The sequence below is a fragment of the Pieris brassicae genome, chromosome 10 (genome assembly GCF_905147105.1).
Source record: "Pieris brassicae chromosome 10, ilPieBrab1.1, whole genome shotgun sequence".
Classification (NCBI taxonomy): Eukaryota; Metazoa; Arthropoda; class Insecta; order Lepidoptera; family Pieridae; genus Pieris; species Pieris brassicae.
Genome location: NC_059674.1, coordinates 16,983,776 through 17,003,194, shown reverse-complemented (window position 1 = coordinate 17,003,194; position 19,419 = coordinate 16,983,776). Strand labels below are relative to the sequence as shown.

Sequence of the window (19,419 nt, the reverse complement as noted above, 5' to 3'; positions counted from 1 at the left end):
AGGTTTTTCAGGGAATTGCAGTGAAATAAAATTAACTTTGTGCCTTTGGGTTTTATTAATACAAAATATTGATATATCTATTTAAACAAAGTTTGGCTAAATATCAGCAAGTGGGCGGTGGGGGTGGTTTAACGGGTGCCAACGCCGCGTACAATTTGGAAATGGCCGATTGAACCATTCGCTCCAACGCCTCATCATTGCTTGTTACATCCTGAAATATAAGTGTTTGGCCATTAACATACTATAATAATCAATTTTTTAAAGTATATTACGTCATAGTCGTTGACTAATAGTAAACTACAGGGCAGCCATTTTTTGTAATAACATTTTTAATTCATATTCTGTAATTATGAAAAATGGCATACAAGAAATCAAAAGGGTTTGTTTTGAAACAAAATAAAAATAATAATATTAAAAACCACAGTTTTCTAGAAAAATCATATGCTTCTATGAGCGTACCTTTCAAATCCGTCACTTTAACGACTGATTAATTTGACATTTAGTCAATGTAGTATCCAAATATGATCAAAATTTTGAATGCTTATCAAATCGGACAGTAAGAAAACACTTTTTAAAGGGATTGAAGCAATGTATTATTATTATAAACTTATAATTATTTACATAATTTAAAAAAAATTTGAAGACAAAAGGTGTTGAATGTCAAAAGTATCACAGCTGTAGAAAAAGTTGTGTTATTTCATATGTGTCAGCACACTTGTAAAGCACGCGAAACGTCGGAAAAATTAAAATTATGAAAATAATTATAAGTTTATAATAATAATACATAGCTTTAATTCGTTTAAAAAGTGTTTAAAAGCTATGTCAACAAAAGACAATACAAAATCCGACATTGTTCTACGATCATAACTATTTAGTCGCACTCAAGTAGGACAAAAAAAAACTATTTTATATATTATTTCTTAGATGTCGATTAAAAGGAATATTGGAGAACTTATCTCTAGTTCTACGTTTTTGATTTGAGAGCTTGCAATAAATATAAATTTAGATTCATTTTTTATTGACGTTTAACTGTAGTCCAGCGTTGAGACCGATGTCCAAGGGAGCAAGCGAACTCAGCTGGATATGACGTTGTGTTATATCCGATGCAGACTTGAGAAGACGAAACAAATTGGAACCGAATATAAACCCTCTGTACAGCAAAGCGTAAGGATCTCACTAAATTAGGGACTTATAAATAATGAATTATACGACAATATATTACTAAATTCGATATAGACATAACATTTATTAATCTTATAATAATAATAAAATAAAAAATGTGTGTGTGTGTGTCAGCTACGACGCACGATTGGAGTTTACTCCTTACGAACGATAATCATGATATATATCATCGAATAGAAAAAAAGGGTAAATGAATGCATCTGCTAAAATGATAAGAGAAACAAACATATCTGTAATTATTCGGATTATTTATATTACTTCAATAAAGCGTATTACATAAAGTATGTTACAAAACAATATAAATCCAATTTTAGAGAGAGAATGAGTTCAATCCTACAGATATATATGTTTGTCTCTTTCTACGTAACGGCTTAACTTTTTTTTTTATAAAATAGGGGGCAAACGGGCAGGAGGCTCACCTGATGTTAAGTGATACCGCCGCCCATGGACACTCTCAATGCCAGAGGGCTCGCGAGTGCGTTGCCGGCCTTTTAAGAATTTGTACGCTCTTTTCTTGAAGGACCCTAAGTCGAATTGGTTCGGAAATACCTCAGTGGGCAGCTGGTTCCACATAGCGGTGGTGCGCGGCAAAAATTGCCTTGAGAAACGCTCAGTCGTGGAACGTCGGACGTCGAGGTGATACGGGTGGAATTTTGTATTTTGCCTCGACGTCCGATGCTGAAACTCAGCTGCAGGTATTAATCCGAACAACTCCTCTGAACACTCTCCATGGTAAATGCGGTAGAAGATGCAGAGTGACCCCACATCTCTACGCAACGCCAAAGGATCGAGCCGCTCGGAGAGGGATTGGTCATCGACGATTCGAACCGCTCTTCGTTGGATACGGTCAAGTGGAAGGAGCTGGTACTGGGGAGCCCCCGCCCAGAGGTGAGAACAGTATTCCATGTGGGGCCGTATTTGCGCTTTATAGAGTTGCAAGCGGTGGCCCGGAGTGAAGTACCGTCTCGCCTTGCTGAGCACACCAAGCTTTTTGGAGGCTAATTTAGCCTTTCCCTCCAAATGACCGCGAAACTGAACGTCGTTCGATATGTCAACGCCAAGTATTCCGATGCTGGCTGTGGCTTCAAGAAGAGTGTTTTCGAAAAGAGGAGTAGCGACAAAGGGTATTTTTTTCGCGGAAAACGCGCAAACTTGTGTCTTCTTGGGGTTAAATTGGACTAGGTTTAGTCTACCCCAGTCCGAGACTCCACGTAAAAGAGTTTCGACTTCAGACACAAGTTTGTTCCGGAACTCATCGACAACTGCCCGAGAAATACCTGCCCGGCCAGTGTAAAGAGTATCCCCAGTGCTGTCGTCCGCATAGCAATGAATGTTGCTAAGTTGCAACATGTCATTGATATGCAGAAGAAACAGGGTCGGGGACACAACACAGCCTTGTGGGACCCCAGCATTCACGGGTTTAAGGTCGGAACATGCTCCGTCGACGACGACCTTGATGCTCCGATCGGCTAGAAAGCTGGAGATCCAGTCGCATAATTTCTCAGGAAGCCCGTAGGCTGGTAGCTTCGAGAGCAGTGCTTTGTGCCACACCCGATCGAAGGCTTTCGCTATGTCCAAACTAACCGCTAGTGCCTCCCCCTTGGACTCAATTGCCTCTGCCCATCTATGAGTAAGGTATACTAGAAGGTCACCAGCTGAACGACCACGACGAAAGCCGTACTGATAATCGCTAATCAGCTGGTGGCCCTCTAGATAACTCAAGAGCTGGCCATTAATAATGGATTCCATTATTTTGGAGAACAAGGAGGTTATTGCGATTGGGCGATAGTTGGATGGATCAGTGCGATCGCCTTTTTTAGGGATCGGATGTATCGAAGCGGTCTTCCAGCACTTCGGGACAGTGCCGAGCGAGTACAGGTACCGGAAAAGGCGCGTCAGGACCGGAGCCAACTCAGGAGCACATGTACGCAGCACAATTGGAGGGATACCATCCGGCCCGCTCGACTTATGAATGTCCAAGGAAGATAGTGCTCTGCGAACAGCACGTTGCTGGAATGTGATTTCCGGCATTGAGTTATCACACCGCGAAATCGCCGGTGGTGATCTCCCCCGGTCATCCAAAGTCGAGTTGGACGCAAAGAGACAGCCCAAGAGGTCGGCCTTCTCCTTCGCAGTGTGGGCGAGCGAGTCATCCTCTCTGTGCAGCGGTGGTATCGATGGCTGACAAAAATTCCCTTGTACAGCTTTGGCGAGAGACCAGAAGGCTCGAGTCCCAGAAGGGAGTTGGGCCAATCTCTCGCCAAATCTGGCGATGTGCTCTGACTTTGCCTTAGCGATTTCCCGTTTGAAGGACCTGGAGGCTGAGTTATATGCTTTTTTATGTTCGCTGGTATTGGCATCACGAGATATCGCCGCTTCCGCCCATGCATTAAAGCATTCTCGCTTTCGACGCGATGCCGCCTTGCAAGAACGCTTAAACCAGGGCTGTGACCTGCCACCGATCGGCACCGCAGAGAATGGAATAAAAAGTTCCATGCCCTGCAGAACCACTTCGGCGACAGAGGCAGCGACGGAATCTGGAGCTTCCGACGAAAAGCACATAGGCCCCCAAGGGTAGGACGCAAAGAAAGACCGCATCCCATCCCAATCTGCTGACCGATAGTGCCAAATACGACGACAACCCGAAAAACGGGGCCGAGGAGGGCGCGTAGTAGGCACAGTACTCCGGACCACACAATGATCCGATGAACCCAATGGCGGGTCAACAGAGACTTGATAGGTCTCCGGATGTGAGGTCAGCAGAAGGTCCAACAAAGAGGGTTTATGACCATCCACATCTGGTATTCGCGTAATCGCAGGGACCATTTGTGACAGGTCGTAAGCTAAAGCAAAGTCGTGAAAGGATCTTCCCGCGTGATCGGTGGTTTCCGAACCGAGCCAATCGGCATGGTGAGCGTTAAAATCGCCAAGTATCACGATTTCAGCGGTAGGAACCCCTTCGAGCAGGGAATCTGTAGCCAATTGGATGTGCTCAATGAGTCGCTCAGTTTCGGTATTTCCGCTATGGGACCTATACAGGCATGCGTAGAATCGCGGATGGTCATCGCAGTCTACGCGCAGCCAGAGGGTAGATAGGTCCCTTCCTTCAAGCGACCCGAGGCGACGAGAACAGATATCCTCTCTGACGTACACGCAAACTCCCGCCCGCGGCACAAATGAATGTTCCAATTTGTACCCCGGGTAGGAGAGGTAGGAAGTATCAGCCGGGAAGGATATCTGAGTCTCAGTAAGGAAGAATAAGGCCGGCTTCGCAGTTTCGAGGTGAAAGTGAACCGCGTTAAGATTAGAGTTGAGCCCCCTAACATTGGTAAAGTCCACTGAGAGCGTGGAAGGGGATGCCTTCGGTAAATTCTTCCGTTTGCCCCGAGATCGAAACTTATAGTTTTTTGAGCAGTTTTTGCCCACCCCAGAATACGAAGGGCAGCCTGTGCATCCACCACCGAATACTGATTGTTCCGATGATGGACGCTCAGAGGGGGATTCTCCACAGCGGAAACGTGTGGTACCCCCCTGGGGTAATCTCTGTTTAAACTGCATCTTCATATTCTGGGGAGGGGGGAATTGATGGGCTCCGGGAGTCTCACTCACCGCACGAAACGCGAGTACAATAAGATGAACCTATTGCATCACTTCACGCCGGTTTTCTGTGAGACAGTGGTACTGCCCCGGTCGTGCCTGCCCGATTGGCTGAAGCCCGAAAGCAACAGCATGGCACTCCCACTAGGACTTTTCGTGTTACACTTGATTTTACTCCTCATAAAATTTCCGTACCGGGCCTTTTAACTCAAATCGTTTCTCAAGGAGTAAACTCCAAAAGTAAGCTACATTTTAAGTGTCTAATGTGTGTGTGTTGTGGTCGTAACTGGCACTAGCTCAGCATTATGCTGAGGAGAGTTGTTCCACAGCGCTGGTCATTCTGCCAGAGACCACAACCAACAACAACAGAGAATTCAGAGACAATTCTAATCTTAATTAACGTTTTTCAAGGCAATTTGCCGCGCACCGCCACTATGTGGAACCAGCTGCCCAGTGAAGTATTTCCGAACCTATTCGACTTAGGGTCCTTCAAGAGAAGAGCGTACCAATTCTTGAAAGGCTGGCAACGCTCGAGCCCTCTGGCATTGAGAGTGCCCACGGGCGGCGGTATCACTTAACATCAGGCCTTTGCCCCCTGTTCTATAAAAAAAAAATGTTGATAACTTACCAATGCTAGAAGATCAATATCCGCTCTTCTTCCGTTCACCTCCACGTGTAACTTCTCGCCTTTAAACATCTTCGGCACTGAGTCCTCGCCGAACATTTCTTGAAGCATTTCTATGACACACTCCTGTGAAAATATATACACGTGGGTAGACCAATTTGAGTGACCAGTGGTCCAGAGTGCCTCTGCATCCGTGCACCAATGGAATAGTCCATGTGCGCATTCGGATAGATGGCTTAGAGATGTGGTGCTGGCGGCGAATGCTCAGAATACCGTGGACTGCGAAACGTACCAATACATCGATCCTGAGCCAACTACGCATACGGACTAGCCTGTTTACCATATATACCTACAGCGAATTGTATCTTGTGGGCACAATGCGCAGAGGCGATGAGAGCTTGGAGAAACTGAGCATGGTTAGTAACACAGAAGGCCGAAAAGCCGAAGGCAGAAAAGATCACGTGGCCGTTCACACAACCAGTCGGTCTCAGAACATGTGTAGTCGAGTGGTGCAGTTTTCAGGAGACCCGATTTCAGGCGTTTTCAGGCCTAGGTATAACCCTTTGATGGAGGAATATTCTAGATCAAACTTTCTAGGTGTGGGACAAGGACGAAATGTTACGAGAGAGAGGGAGAGAGAAAATCGGAACTTTCTCGAAACTAGACGAGCACTCTAGAACGCCGTACGACAAGGACGGAGCAACGTGCGAAAGAGACAAAGAGTGCGGACGTTCTAGAATTGTGCAATCGCTACTCAGTAGCAAGCCCGCCTAGAAAGTTCTCGAATATTGTTTAGAATTATTCCCAGGGATATATAAGCGAGCCGAAACGCGACTAGCTTTTTAGTATTGAATGCGATAACAAGGGAGAAACACCGAAGCGATAAAGTGCGAATAAAGTGATTACAAGTGATAAAGTACTGTGTGAAGTGTGCATAAGTGATTGTTTTTGTGTGCTATAAGTGCATTTAAATTCCTCATTGATTTACCAAGAAATAAACCCTTGAATAAATCCACGGCATTTTCTATCCGATCCCCTAGCTCGTAACAATATTGTTATATTGACAATTAGATGAGGAAAAATAAAAAAAATCTCGTTTATGTATTTAACGTGTAGTCTAAGTCAAAGTACGTTTATGAAAATCTAAAAGAAATTTTTCTTCATAAATGAAGGGACGGACGGACGAACAAACTCGACCACTTTTTAAAATTTTATTGTTAAACAATATATTTTTAAGATTCTTGCTCTTGTAATTAAATGAGATTATTAAAAAAAAAACGTTTTACTAACAGATTTTTTATCATCCATCTTCAATTAGCCTCTTAGCTATTATCAGATTTTATCAAACTGCGGCAAGACTCAGTCAGGAGTAAGGGTGTCGAATTATTCGTTGCGGAAACCAAAGACAATTTTTTTTAAATAGACATTTCAAAGACACTAAATTAACTAAGTATTGTGTTTTGCTTTTACACATTAAGAAAACACTTTTTTAACCGAATTAAAGCTGTTTGTATTAATAAACTCCGGGGAAATAAATACAGATAAAATAACTTTCTCCACAGCTGTGATACTTTTGACATTCAACACCTTTTGTCTTCAGTCACCGTGACCACGCACGCTGTGAAGCACGCGAAACGTCGGAAAAAATTTAATTTAAAATTATGTAAATAATTATTAGTTTATAATAGTAATACATAGCTTCAATCCGTTTAAAAAGTGTTTTATTAACTAATTTGTGAAACCTGTTAGGCTTTATATATGTCGGAGAATGAATATTTTAAAATTCCCGCCACTCTGAAGTTAGTCGTAGAATGCGGTGTGGTATGGTAAGGTAAGACTGTCAACGTTGACAATTGACAATGCCTAGTCTGTGTGATCTACCAAATGTCAGTGGCGCGACTATTTCTTGGCAGTAAGTGAATTCTTTAGTCAGTTGAGTTTCGAACGTTGCCTGCGCCGGACGTGCGCACTGACTGTGTTATTATGTCGGACGACGGTAGTAACACCAATTTTGCAATTATTAATCGCGTTGAATCTGCGACATACATATATAATATAAAATGTTTGTGTGTGTATTACCTTAAAGTGCATCCGGTCCAATTTGGGCGCGAGCGGCAAATGCGTGGGTTGGGGCATGGAGGCTGCGGCTAGTAAGGCCGCTACGACCGCGTCCGCGTACATATCTGACACCGGCTGCGCCTGCCACTGTAACCAACGTAAAACAAGATTTTAATACCATTACCTACGCTGTTCTGCCATATAAATTGGAGTAGAAGGTAGTAAATTATACATTATTATCTGTTTTTAATGCCAAATCGTAGTAAAACTTTAAAAAAAAAACATTGGTAATAGCCATTTATACTTGGCGGGAAAAACAGAGGCCAAGCTGTTTCGGAGTTTTTATATATAGATAACGCAAAGGCTGGGATGAAAAATGATTAAAATGTAGATTAAATAAAGAAAAACTTATAACGTTCGAAAAATGAAGATTTATCAGATAAACTAAAACCGAAATCAAAAATAAAAGTTGGCCTTATTCATTCAATTGGCGCATTTTGAAAATTTTTGTACGTACGCTATGATTACGCGTTACGATCGTGACGTAACTAGACCAAATTTGTAAAACGGAAATATTGTCTACAAAATATTGAAAAATTATTGTTACCACGATTAACGGTTTAATTTTTTAGGCCAAGGTTTAACCCCTTAGTGGTTTTTGGTGTTTTTGTACTTAGTTTATTTATAACATTTTAGCAGTGATAAAAAATGTAATCAATAAAAAAAAATTATATATTAATAAAACCCTACATACCCATACCAACTAACAAAGACATGTCTACTGACAACTGTCAAGTCAAGAGCTATGGTTAGACAGTTATTATGTTCTGTGCATTAAGCACAGATTATTAATATTGAACGTGTGGATTCTTTTTTTAAAAAACAGATAATTTCAAATACACTTTTGTTGCGGATTGAAGCTATGTATTATAATAAACTTATAATTATTTTACATCATTTTAAATTTTCCCGACATTTCCCGTGCTTTACAGCGTGCGTGGTCACGGTGACTGAAGACAAAAGGTGTTGAATATCAAAGAGTATCACAGCTGTGATGTGAATTATAAGTTTATAATAATACATAGCTTCAATCCGGTAAAAAAAGTGTTTTCTTTAAAAGTCTTTACCATATTAGGTCAGAGGTCAAGTAGGAGAGTATCAGAGGTAAGTTAAGAATTTCTATTTTTTATCGTTTTTTTATTGGGTTTATTAATAATATGATATGTATGGGCACATTCACCTTTATGGGGTACATTTCCATTTTTTCCAAACTGCTTATATCGCACCAATAAACAACTTCTCAATTGAAGAACAGATTACTTTGAAAACACTTATTTGGACCATGGAATAAATTAAAAAAAAAATTAGTACCTCTAGCGTGATAACAGGCGGTTCTATAATCATGTCGAGACACCCATAGAGCCTCCACCTCGTCTCGCTAAGGAACTCGACGGTCCCGGCCAAACGAAGCACGGCGTGACGAAGAACGGCATTGGATCCCGTGTACTGGATGGATTGCCGTTGGACAACCTCTGACTGACTTAATTCTGTGTATTCTGGAATATCCATTTATTTATTAGTATTCAGATGAAAATAAGACTGCTTCAACTGTTTCGCGTACTTTTTGAAGTGAAAACTTCATCAACGAAAAGAATTTACGTGGGAGAAAACTTCAAACTATTTACTTCAAATGTCACATGTCAGTGTCACGCACCTGTCACCCAGAAGCAAACGCGCTTATTAGCAAAAAAAAAATTGCATATGAATTTTCTCTATATTTAGATTTATTACGATCAATATAATTTTAATCTATTCAACTGATTACGTCACATTTAAAAATGGCATATTTTAAAACAAACGAATTTATAGTATACATTTATATACTCACTATTGAGATCTGAAGGCGCTAATATATGGTAATTGAAATTTCGTTTAACGAGCACACCCTGCAATGTGTCCCCGGGCTGTGGAGGCTCTACGGCTAGCGAACCCATCACCTGAAATATTTATTTTATAAAATTATAATTAAATTATTTTTTTTTATTTGTCAGTCACGTGACACAGGTCACAGATAAGTCGATTCGACGATAAATAATAACGTTTTCGCCCGTCTAAATACAGAAATATAATACAATTGACATAATTAAATGAAAAGGAGGGCTGGCGGCCTAATCGCTTTCGAGCGATGTCTTCCAGGCAACCACTGTGAGAAAAAAAATAGATAAAGTTGTGGCGACCAAGTAATACTACTCCTTTTGATTTGATTTTGATTAAAGCGTTTTAACGGTTTTTTGTATGTGCAAGAAGACGCCAGCAAAGCAATGTCAATAAAAATAAAAAGAGCTTCAATTTATTTTTATTAACATTGCATGTAATTTTTTTGTGTAAGTAAACATTTATTATTTTTACTTGAAAGAGAAAGGAAAAACCTATGTTAATTATGTATTATTAGCCCAGCCCCTTTAAAGCGTTGCATACCTTTGCAGTTTTATCCCCTCTGAAAGTGAGTGCCAGTAGTTGTGTGTTCCTCGGCGTATGAACGGCCAGCCTCGATCTATGTTCCCGCTGCAGCGCCGCCTTCAGACGTGACATCTCATTCTGTTCTCCGTGCACCAACACCTTGAAATCGAGGATCGTCATTGAGTCTTTAATACGAAAACAGCTTTTAAAAATATGCAATAACTGATGTCATAAAATTTTTCAAGGGAAAACCTATCTCACTAAAACCTCAGGCTTCTGTATCTGGTTTTGATTGTTCTTAAGGCAAATACGTGAACCTTCTGTGCCTGACAATGTCATGTAAACATTTTTTTAAATAGGCAAGTACGTGAACCTTCTGTGCCTGACAATGTCATGTAAACATTTTTTTAAATAGGCAAGTATGTGAACTGTCTATGCCTGACACTGTCATGTATTTTTTTTAAATAGGTAAGTAGGTGAACCTTCTGTGCCTGACAATATCATGTATAATTGTTTTTTCTTAATAGGCAAGTACGTGAACCTTCTGTGCCTGACAATGTCATGTATAATTGTTTTTTCTTAATAGGCAAGTAGGTCCTTCCTACTGTGCTTGACACTGGTATATATCAATGTATAAATAAATCTAACAGCAATTAACCTAATATTAACTTATTCTTGTGAATTGAAGGCATGATCGTTAATCTTAAATATCTGTATTTTTGTACGTTACACTATAGACCTACACTTGTAGGAATAAATCTTTAATACACTCACCACATGCGGTGGTTTCAATATATTGATGAATTCTGACGTTTGCTGGTAGTCAGTGTGCGCTGAGAAGGAGATGTAATCCACGGACATCTTCAAAGGCAGCTTTTGGCCTGACATCGTCGTGATTTCTTCGGGCTCTGATAGAATTGTCTTAGCCAAAGTCCCTTCCACGCAGTAACCTATGTTAAATCGGATACAATGTTTTTAAAAATCGCTATTACATGCCAACATATGGAACATTTTGTTAGACTGTTCGCTTTTCCGGAATAAAGACATAAGGACTCGATTTTTAATTATTTACTTGACAACGTCTAATAAATCGACGGCGATTGTCCCGTTACGCTTATTGTACGCTTGCGCCGCATCTATCTCTCTTTCACTCGATTGGCCTATGCGTCCGAGGATTAACGCCGTTGTATCCATAAAAAATTTACAGACAACCATTTTTTTTAGTAATTCTCTTCATAAAAACTAAAAATAAATAAATATAAATTGGTCCAACCGTTTTTGAGTTTTGCGTGTAGACACACATTTTTGGATTTTTATTTATATAGATAGATTTTCCAACTGTTATAAGCACTTACCAGCTATAATAACACCGTTCTTAGGATCCGTACACCACGACTCAAACAGTTCCCGGGATAGTCCAGACTGCATCATTCCCGGAGAGGCCATTATCACACAGGGTCCTATATCCTCGAAATGATCTATTCCCTGAAAATTATTTATTAAACAAATTTTATTATTAAAAGATTTTCCAACGGACAATTATTACAATAAAAGCTTACACCTAGGAACACAAAAATAACAATAAGACAATAACCTAATTACACACACATTGACAGGCACACAACTATAAATATGTGATCTAAAAAGCGAGAGATATACATGAAAATTAGGATTTCATTCACAACAAATTGTATAGTTTATTTTTATTATTATTATCGAACATGGGGAAACGGGCAGGAGGATCACCTGATGATAAGTGCCCATGGACACTCTCAATGCCAGATAGCTCGCGAGTGCGTTGCTGGGCTTTTAAGACTTGTTCAAGAAAAGAGTTCTTGAATTTGTGAGATATGATCGACATCGAGGAGACATGTATAACATAGATAACATTGACAAGTATTTAAAATCGGTTAAATTTTCAAAAATTAATTTTCGTTTTGTGTTTTTATACACAAAATTGCTTTAACGGCCATAGCAGTAACCCAGACTTATTTGGTTCAACACTTGTTATAAAAATAATAAACATAAAAATACTTTTAAAAAGCTTGCTTATCAATACATAGCTTGCATTTAGCTTTAATAAAAACAATAAATTGTGGAATAAGAATGTAGACTTGTTCCGACTTAAAGGGACCTAGAAAAGTCAAATTCTGAAGGCCCCATTGGGGTCATTAAAACAATTGTAAAAGTGCTTTACGACTTTGGTTCCCTGGGCAAGAATCCCGAATTAACAGCCTAGCCGTTTAACTAGCGGCCTGAACAGGCAGTTGATCAAGCAGCTAGATGACTTGGATTTTTCATTACTTGCCTAGCCTGTTGACTGTTAATTTGTTCCACTTTCTGCCACTCTCAAACTCGAAACGAAACCCTTCAAACTGTCAATATGCCGTCGGCAAACCACAACTTTGATGGTGTTTTCCAAACTTTCATGAAAAACAACAAGTAGTATGAAAGAGTGCCGTGACAATTTGACATAAGCAATTTAATTTTAAAAGATTTAATCTTATGTCATATAATCCATCTTTTTTATTTCTGCCAAATAATGACTCTATCGTACGAATGGCTCAAACATTAGCCAACCAAATGTTGTAACAAAGGGCTGTATTTCAGGCCATTAGTTAAGCGCCGCCGTCATGTTAAAGGCGACATATATATAGTCCTTAACCGTCGGAATAACTTGTAAGCGCGATTCATATGCCATTATTGTAGTGTTTGAAGTAGCATATTGTAGATGTCGCTAAAGTGTTAAAGATTATACCTACCACTGTCAACTGATAAAAATTCAAAGCCCGCGATTACAAGTTCTCGGTCAATGCTATCAATTTTTTTTATACAAGTGACCTTAAGATAATTACATAACACAAAGATGATTATGTTTCATTCGCTCTAGTACTTTGTGACACCACATAGATTTTAAATATTTTTTTATTAATAATTAAGGTAAGCTAACTATAATTTCATTCGGTACGTGAGTTTTGCATCTTTTGTGACCTCTAAAGCAGGTAGGTATTTTTTTTCATAAAATACAACTATTACAGTATGGGTGAGACACATTAGTTTTTCTTAATAGATGAACTTTCCATGATATGTGTCGTGTCAGGTCTTTCGTGGTTTTTGACGTATTTCGTTTTGATATGTATTTTTTATAACAAAATCATAGTTGAAAGTTGCGTTGCGAAAAGTGCTGTCTAACCAACGATACAATCGGATACTATATGCATCATTTGAAAGAGGACGAGTTACGGAATAAAACGCAATAAATCCGCACCTCATTGCTACTATTGACAGGAAAGTACTGAAACCGATGTAATTTACGTGTTTATAACAAACTGTAAACAGAAAATTTTAACTTGTAAACAATTATGAATTGATGTTATTAGACAATCAGAAAATATTGTTGAATAATAAAAGATTTTCAGCATGTTACCCGATTTCGTTAAGGGGCGTCTGATAAAATGGCTAGAGGATCACCGCGAGTTAGTTGTCTGCGCGTTCTGCTTGCCGGCCAGCTTCATATTCGCATTGGTTCTGCGCATACGCAACGCTGTACGGCGTTTCATTAATAGCTCACAAAGACACGATAGAGCGGTTAAAGAGATACAGTCTAGGGTGAGTAATTAAATAACTCCTATTAATAAGCGTTAATTCATGAATGTTATATTTATTGCAATTTTTCCTTACTTAGAAAAAACAAATCGTGAAATAATTTTGAAATCAGTACTTATCAATTCATTCGTTACAAACGTACGAAAATACATATATGTCTCCTTACTACAAAATTAGTATAGATATACATAAAAAAATTAAAATATTGTGAGACAGCACAGTAACGTGTCAATTTTAGCTCCGGAGAAATTTAATCCGTGGGAACAAAACCGAACCAAACGCTAATTATCAAAGTAAAGTAAGTTAGCAAAGACGGGGAGTAAAATATTTTAAGTTCTGTCGGAGCCATTCATAAAACTGTTTTCAACTTTGCAGGTGCAGCAATGGAACAAGCAGCCCAGAGGACTACTATGCACATCTCGGCCCAATTGGCTATCGCTATCTACTACGTTCTTTCAAAAGCACCTACACCATCGTGTTCCCATACCATTATACGATATTTTGGAGTTAAACGAAGAGGCAATGACTGTTCGAGTGGAACCAATGTGTACTATTGGAGATATTACTGAATATCTTATACCTAAAGGATATTCGCTTGCTGTAACCATTGAGTTAGTTGACGCTACTTTAGGAGGTAAGTCGTGTTTAAGGCAAAGGCGGGTTCACACATATCCCTTGTGGAGCCTGGGCAGGATCTGGCTTCACTATTAGTTCATTATAAACACAGAGAAAAGTGGATACGGTCTTATTTACAAAATTCTACTTTCGTAAATACTAGATAATTGAAATAATTTAATCCAACTTTTTTGAAGGTCTCGCTTTTGGTACGGGAATGTCAACCCACTCTCACAAAGCTGGCCTCTACCACGAAACAATTACGAGCTACGAAGTCGTTTTGGGTGATGGATCCTTGATAACGGCCACCGCGGACAATGAGCACTCAGACCTATACAAAGCTCTGCCCTGGTCTCATGGCAGCTTAGCTTTTCTAGTCGCGTTGACACTTAAAATCGTCAAGGTAAAGCCTTACATAAAAATAAAATACATGCCAGTTCATGGACAAAAGAATTATTGTGATACGTTAAGGGATTATTCGGGTGCAAATGAAGCCAAACCCATGTACTACCCTGATTATATCGAAGGCACTATATTTAGCAAGGACGAAGCCGTCATTATGACAGGAGATTATTCTGACTACGACCCATTAATTCCTGTCAACCACTGTTCTAAATGGTACAAGCCATGGTTTTACAAACATGTCGAGTCATTTTTAAAGAAAGGCGAAGTTGAGGAGTTGATACCTCTAAGGGATTATCTTCTTCGGCATAATAGACCCATTTTCTGGGTAGTCGAAGACATGGTCTCGTTTGGCAATCATCCATTATTCAGAATTCTATTTGGGTGGTTGCTACCCCCGAAACCAGCGTTTTTGAAGTTCACTACCACCCCTGGAGTACGGGCATACACGTTTACAAAACAGGTATTCCAAGATATCGTGTTACCTATACACGAACTGGAGAAGCAGATTGACTTAAGCACGGAGTTATTTGACAAATTTCCATTGCTCGTTTATCCCTGTAAAGTATTTGATCACGGTCCATCGTCTGGTCAGCTTCGTCGGCCGCCATCTATTTATATGGTACCGGGTACTAATTACGCAATGTACAACGATTTAGGGGTGTACGGAGTACCGGGAAAGGTGAAAGATAAGGAACCGTACAACCCAGTTGAAGCAATGAGAAAAATGGAGAAATTCACACGAGACGTTGGAGGTTTCTCCTTTCTTTACGCGGACATTTTTATGACGAGGGGAGAGTTTGAGGTTATGTTTGATCTGTCATTGTACGAGTACGTCAGAAAGAAGTATAAAGCGGAAGGTGCGTTCCCAGACTTGTTCGATAAGGTTAAACCGGAAATTGATGTATTCGCAATTGGCGAAAAAAATGCAATATCTAGTTAATACATGGATTAATAGTTTTCATTACGAATAAATTCTCATGACGATATCATTTATTTTTTTATTTTAGTAGTATGTATCTTAGATCCAAAAATTTACGACATGTGTGATTCATTCCGAGGCCATGACATGTGGTGCCACTGGATTACTATTATCCCATATATTGTCCAAAATGGCTGAAGATTTTGTGTATTTAGTAGGTCCTAAGATTAAGGGTACATTCCAACTTTCAACTCAACATCAACAAAACTAAATTTTTAAATATATTAGTTTAGTATTGTCTTTTGTTAACATAGCTTTTACACATTAAGAAAACACTTTTTAAACGGATTGAAGCTATGTATTATTATTATAAACTTATAATTATTTACAGAATTTTAAATTTAATTAGCTTCAATAATAATATAATGTTTGTTTTAAATATTAACATAACTGACCTTCAAATTAGAGATATGTCTGAAGATAAACGGATTGTTGACCGCTATCTGTCTTCGGATGCGGTCGTTCATGGCGTTGATGTAGGTCTGGTACACGGCCATACATTTCTTCGCGAGTGACGAAGCGTAGTATATAGGAATGTCTTGCAGCTCGGGATGAAGAGACCAATATTCATCTATAACATATAGAATATTCTCAATGGACTTATAAATGAGCAGTTTTAGTAGCTTTTATCCCTAACGTCGTTGGTTTAGTCGTATTTAACATTTGCTCGTACGGTGAAGGAAAACATCGTAAGGAAACCGTCCTCAGAACCAAAAAGTCGACGTGTGTCAGGCACAGCAGTATCACATACTTGCCTATTAGATTAAGAGGAGATCTGAGGCCCACACCTAAAAAAAGGTTTCAATGCCACTTTTTTTTAGAAAAGCAAATACAATAAATATTGTTTTACTGGTTACCAAAGTATAACGACTGTATCGACGACTGACACTTAAGCATCTAAATGTGCTTTATTAGTCTTAGGTTCATATCTCGAAAATTAAGGCATAATAATCTTTTTTTTAATTTATATATTTGTAGTATACACTATACATTGTTAATAATGTTTCTCTCTAGAATATGTTATTTATGGCAATACCTTTTAATAAATGACTTATTTTATCATATATAACCAAAATTATAATATATAGTTGTGACGTAATTATTGTACTAACATACAACGCTCAATTGCAATAAACAAGCCAAAGCGATAAAAAAAAATCACTATCATCTTAATTCAAAATTAATTTCTATTAGCTGAAGATTATATGAAATATTAAATTAATAATATTACTTTAATATACATAAAAAAAAACAGATTACATAATTTAGTAGACAATCAGCGGCCTTATCGCTGCCAAGCGATTTCTAGGCAACTGTAGTATAGATATACAGAAATGCCTACTGAGGGTAGAGTATAAGATGTGAAATAAATGACAAAAAAACATAAAATTTCATTTCATACTAGAAATATACTAATATAAAAAATAATAAAAATTAATGAGTCCTAATTAATGTATATAAGTAGCGAAGGCAGAAGAGAAATGCTCAAAATGAAAGATTCTTAAATAAAGAATTAGATTGTCAAGGGAACGCAAATCAAAACTACCGCCTGAAAGGAACATAAAATTTTGCTTTAAGTAAGGAGTTATAAGATCAAAAAGAACGTACAAAGAAGTTGTATAATTATGTAAACAATATGGCATTGTCTTACCCAATATAAGTAATAACTCCTGTGCTCGTCCCAAAGCAAAGACAGGTATAAGGCAGCGACCACCACGCATCACAATATCACTCACAAGACTTGTGAAACGACTCTCTCGCTCCTCGCGTTTTTCGTGTATGTGTGTGCCGTATGTCGATTCCTTAAACAATATTTCATTAACTAAATGGACTCAAAATATATGACATTGTACAAAATAAGACACACATTTATACTCGCATATAACACATTTATAAGTACAATAGTTCAATGCAAACAAGCCAACTTTTGAACAACTTTGAAATAATTTCTCTATTGTTATTATTATGCTTTTATTTAATAAAAAATTAACTAACCGTTATCAATACATCAGGATGTACAGTGGGTATTTCAGCGGCCATTAAATGTCTGTCTTCTTGTCTTGAAAAATCTCCTGTATATAAAACCTGAAAATAGTTTTACTTCTATAATATGACATTCAAAAAAGATTGATAAATAAAATCAATGGAATTTTTGAAAGAGACAAATGAATAGCTTGCAAAGTGTTTTTTCAATCAAAATCTACTATTATTAAGTAGCAGTTGTCTACATATCACAATAATTGTAAATAATAAAATAACAATATTCACACACACACACTTAAGGTCTTAAAGAATATATAATAAATGCACCTATGGTAGGTCAGTACATTTTTTTAAAGAAAATTTATTATTCACAATAATGAATGGCAACACTTCATGTATTTTTTAATTTGCAATTAATACAACCAGTACCTTGGATATAGAAGGATAAGCAAGACATATAAAATTTGTGCTATTCTTACCTTAACACCAGCAATCTCAATCATAAACATAGCAGCTCCGAGCACATGCCCAGCATTGTATGCCCAGAACCTCACTCCTCGCACATCTTTTTCCTCGTGAAAGTTGATTGTTTCTATACGATCCATGGATCCTTCTAAATCCGACTCAGTATACAACATCTGCTCTGTTGATATGTTACTGAAAATTAAACACATACCAATTCATCCAATGTAAATCAGTCACAAGAGAATATTAAAAAAAATAGTTTATAATACAAAAATAGTTAAGGTAAACTAAAAAATATCATTTAACAACTTTTAGGTATAACTCATGTGGACTCTTCATACCAACACATACCTAACTTTAATGTAATCTGATACAAGCCACCTGTAAATTGCTTTTGTTGCATGTGTCATAAAAACTCTTCCCTTAAATGATGTTTTTGTCAGAAACCAAGGCAGTGCTCCACTATGGTCCAGATGAAAGCTGAAAATAATAATTGTAATAAAAATATTATTACAAGTTAACATGACAAGAGTTCTGTTTTTATGAATATATTTAAAATAACATTAACAATTTTCTTAAAAATCCAAAGTTATCCAAATGTACATACTGAGATATAAGCAATAAATCCACTTCATCAGCTTCAATAAGATCAACAAATGGTAATGCATCCATTCCTGATAAGCCTGGGTGAATGCCGCAGTCCAGCTAAAACAGAAATTTAATCTTCTTAAGTACAACCTACAATTAAACTAACTATTGATTAGTAATATAAAAACTTAACTATGTATTTTTACCATTATTTTCTTCCCTTTAAATTCAAGCATTATGCATGAGCGCCCTACTTCTTGCCCAGCACCTCTAAAAAAACTTGTAAATTAGTTATTTTACCAACAAGATGTAACTGATCAGATAAAATAAAAAGATTGTGTGTTCGAAATCGTTAATTACTGGTCTCTGTAAGCACATCTTGAATTATTATATTTGAAATATATACTCTTGTTTGCGCAACTAAAAAATAGAAGATAACATAATGATAATTCTTTTTACTAATCTACAAGAAAATCTTGTAGATTCAGGCAAGAGATCCCGTTTTTTAACTCGTTAATTAATTATTGATAAATCGGATGCAAATTTTTGTACAATAACTTATAAAAAAACTAAATATTTACAAGGGTCGAATAGTTAGTTGATCACTTTCTTCATATGGTACAGCATCGACGCCTTTCCGTGGATTAGTTGTCATTTTTATATAAATTTTGTATTTATCAATACAGTTTAATTTATAGTACTAAATACTAATCAAATGTGTGTATTAGTTATTCGCAACAAACACCCGGTAATCGACATAAACAATGAAATAGGTTAAAAATTTATATTTTAGAACTATCATCTGTCAGCAGTCAAAAAATTGTAAAAACATATGGTGGTGAGAATTACATAGCAA

At 37.7% G+C, this 19,419-nt stretch overlaps 2 protein-coding genes across 4 annotated transcripts; one reads left to right on the top strand and one right to left on the bottom strand.

Annotated features, from left to right (window-relative positions):
* Positions 1-43: 43 nt before the first annotated feature.
* Positions 44-19,320, bottom strand: LOC123715457 (cleavage and polyadenylation specificity factor 73). The gene is made up of 16 exons (XM_045670466.1): positions 19,145-19,320; positions 18,770-18,833; positions 18,583-18,680; positions 18,327-18,455; positions 17,990-18,167; positions 17,523-17,612; positions 17,179-17,329; positions 15,923-16,098; positions 11,278-11,407; positions 10,697-10,872; positions 9,941-10,081; positions 9,351-9,459; positions 8,834-9,018; positions 7,484-7,609; positions 5,408-5,530; positions 44-211 (listed from the first exon to the last, which is right to left on the bottom strand). Exons 1-16 carry the CDS (start codon positions 19,216-19,218, stop codon positions 104-106), a joined length of 2,058 nt encoding a protein of 685 aa, XP_045526422.1. The 5' UTR covers positions 19,219-19,320; the 3' UTR covers positions 44-103.
* LOC123715458 (delta(24)-sterol reductase-like) lies at positions 12,766-15,537 on the top strand. 3 transcript variants are annotated; one of them, XM_045670469.1, is made up of 5 exons: positions 12,784-12,924; positions 13,342-13,531; positions 13,904-14,162; positions 14,341-15,331; positions 15,379-15,537. In XM_045670469.1, the coding sequence occupies exons 2-5, from the start codon at positions 13,343-13,345 to the stop codon at positions 15,395-15,397; spliced, it is 1,458 nt and encodes a 485-aa protein (XP_045526425.1). In that variant the 5' UTR covers positions 12,784-12,924; position 13,342; the 3' UTR covers positions 15,398-15,537. The 3 variants fall into 3 exon arrangements, with proteins under 3 accessions (XP_045526424.1, XP_045526425.1, XP_045526423.1); XM_045670468.1 differs by having other exon boundaries at positions 12,766-12,862; positions 14,341-15,537; XM_045670467.1 differs by having other exon boundaries at positions 12,787-12,924; positions 14,341-15,537.
* Positions 19,321-19,419: the final 99 nt, after the last annotated feature.

Coding starts and splice junctions, on each gene's coding strand:
- LOC123715458 (XM_045670468.1), top strand. CDS start 13,343: ATGTTACCCGATTTCGTTAAGGGGCGTCTGATAAAATGGCTAGAGGAT. Junction 13,532..13,903: donor TTAAAGAGATACAGTCTAGG/GTGAGTAATTAA, acceptor TCAACTTTGCAG/GTGCAGCAATGGAACAAGCA. Junction 14,163..14,340: donor AGTTGACGCTACTTTAGGAG/GTAAGTCGTGTT, acceptor ACTTTTTTGAAG/GTCTCGCTTTTGGTACGGGA.
- LOC123715457 (XM_045670466.1), bottom strand. CDS start 19,218: ATGACAACTAATCCACGGAAAGGCGTCGATGCTGTACCATATGAAGAA. Junction 17,330..17,522: donor ATCCTGATGTATTGATAACG/GTTAGTTAATTT, acceptor ATATTGTTTAAG/GAATCGACATACGGCACACA. Junction 7,610..8,833: donor CGCCTGTTATCACGCTAGAG/GTACTAATTTTT, acceptor CGTTGGTTACAG/TGGCAGGCGCAGCCGGTGTC.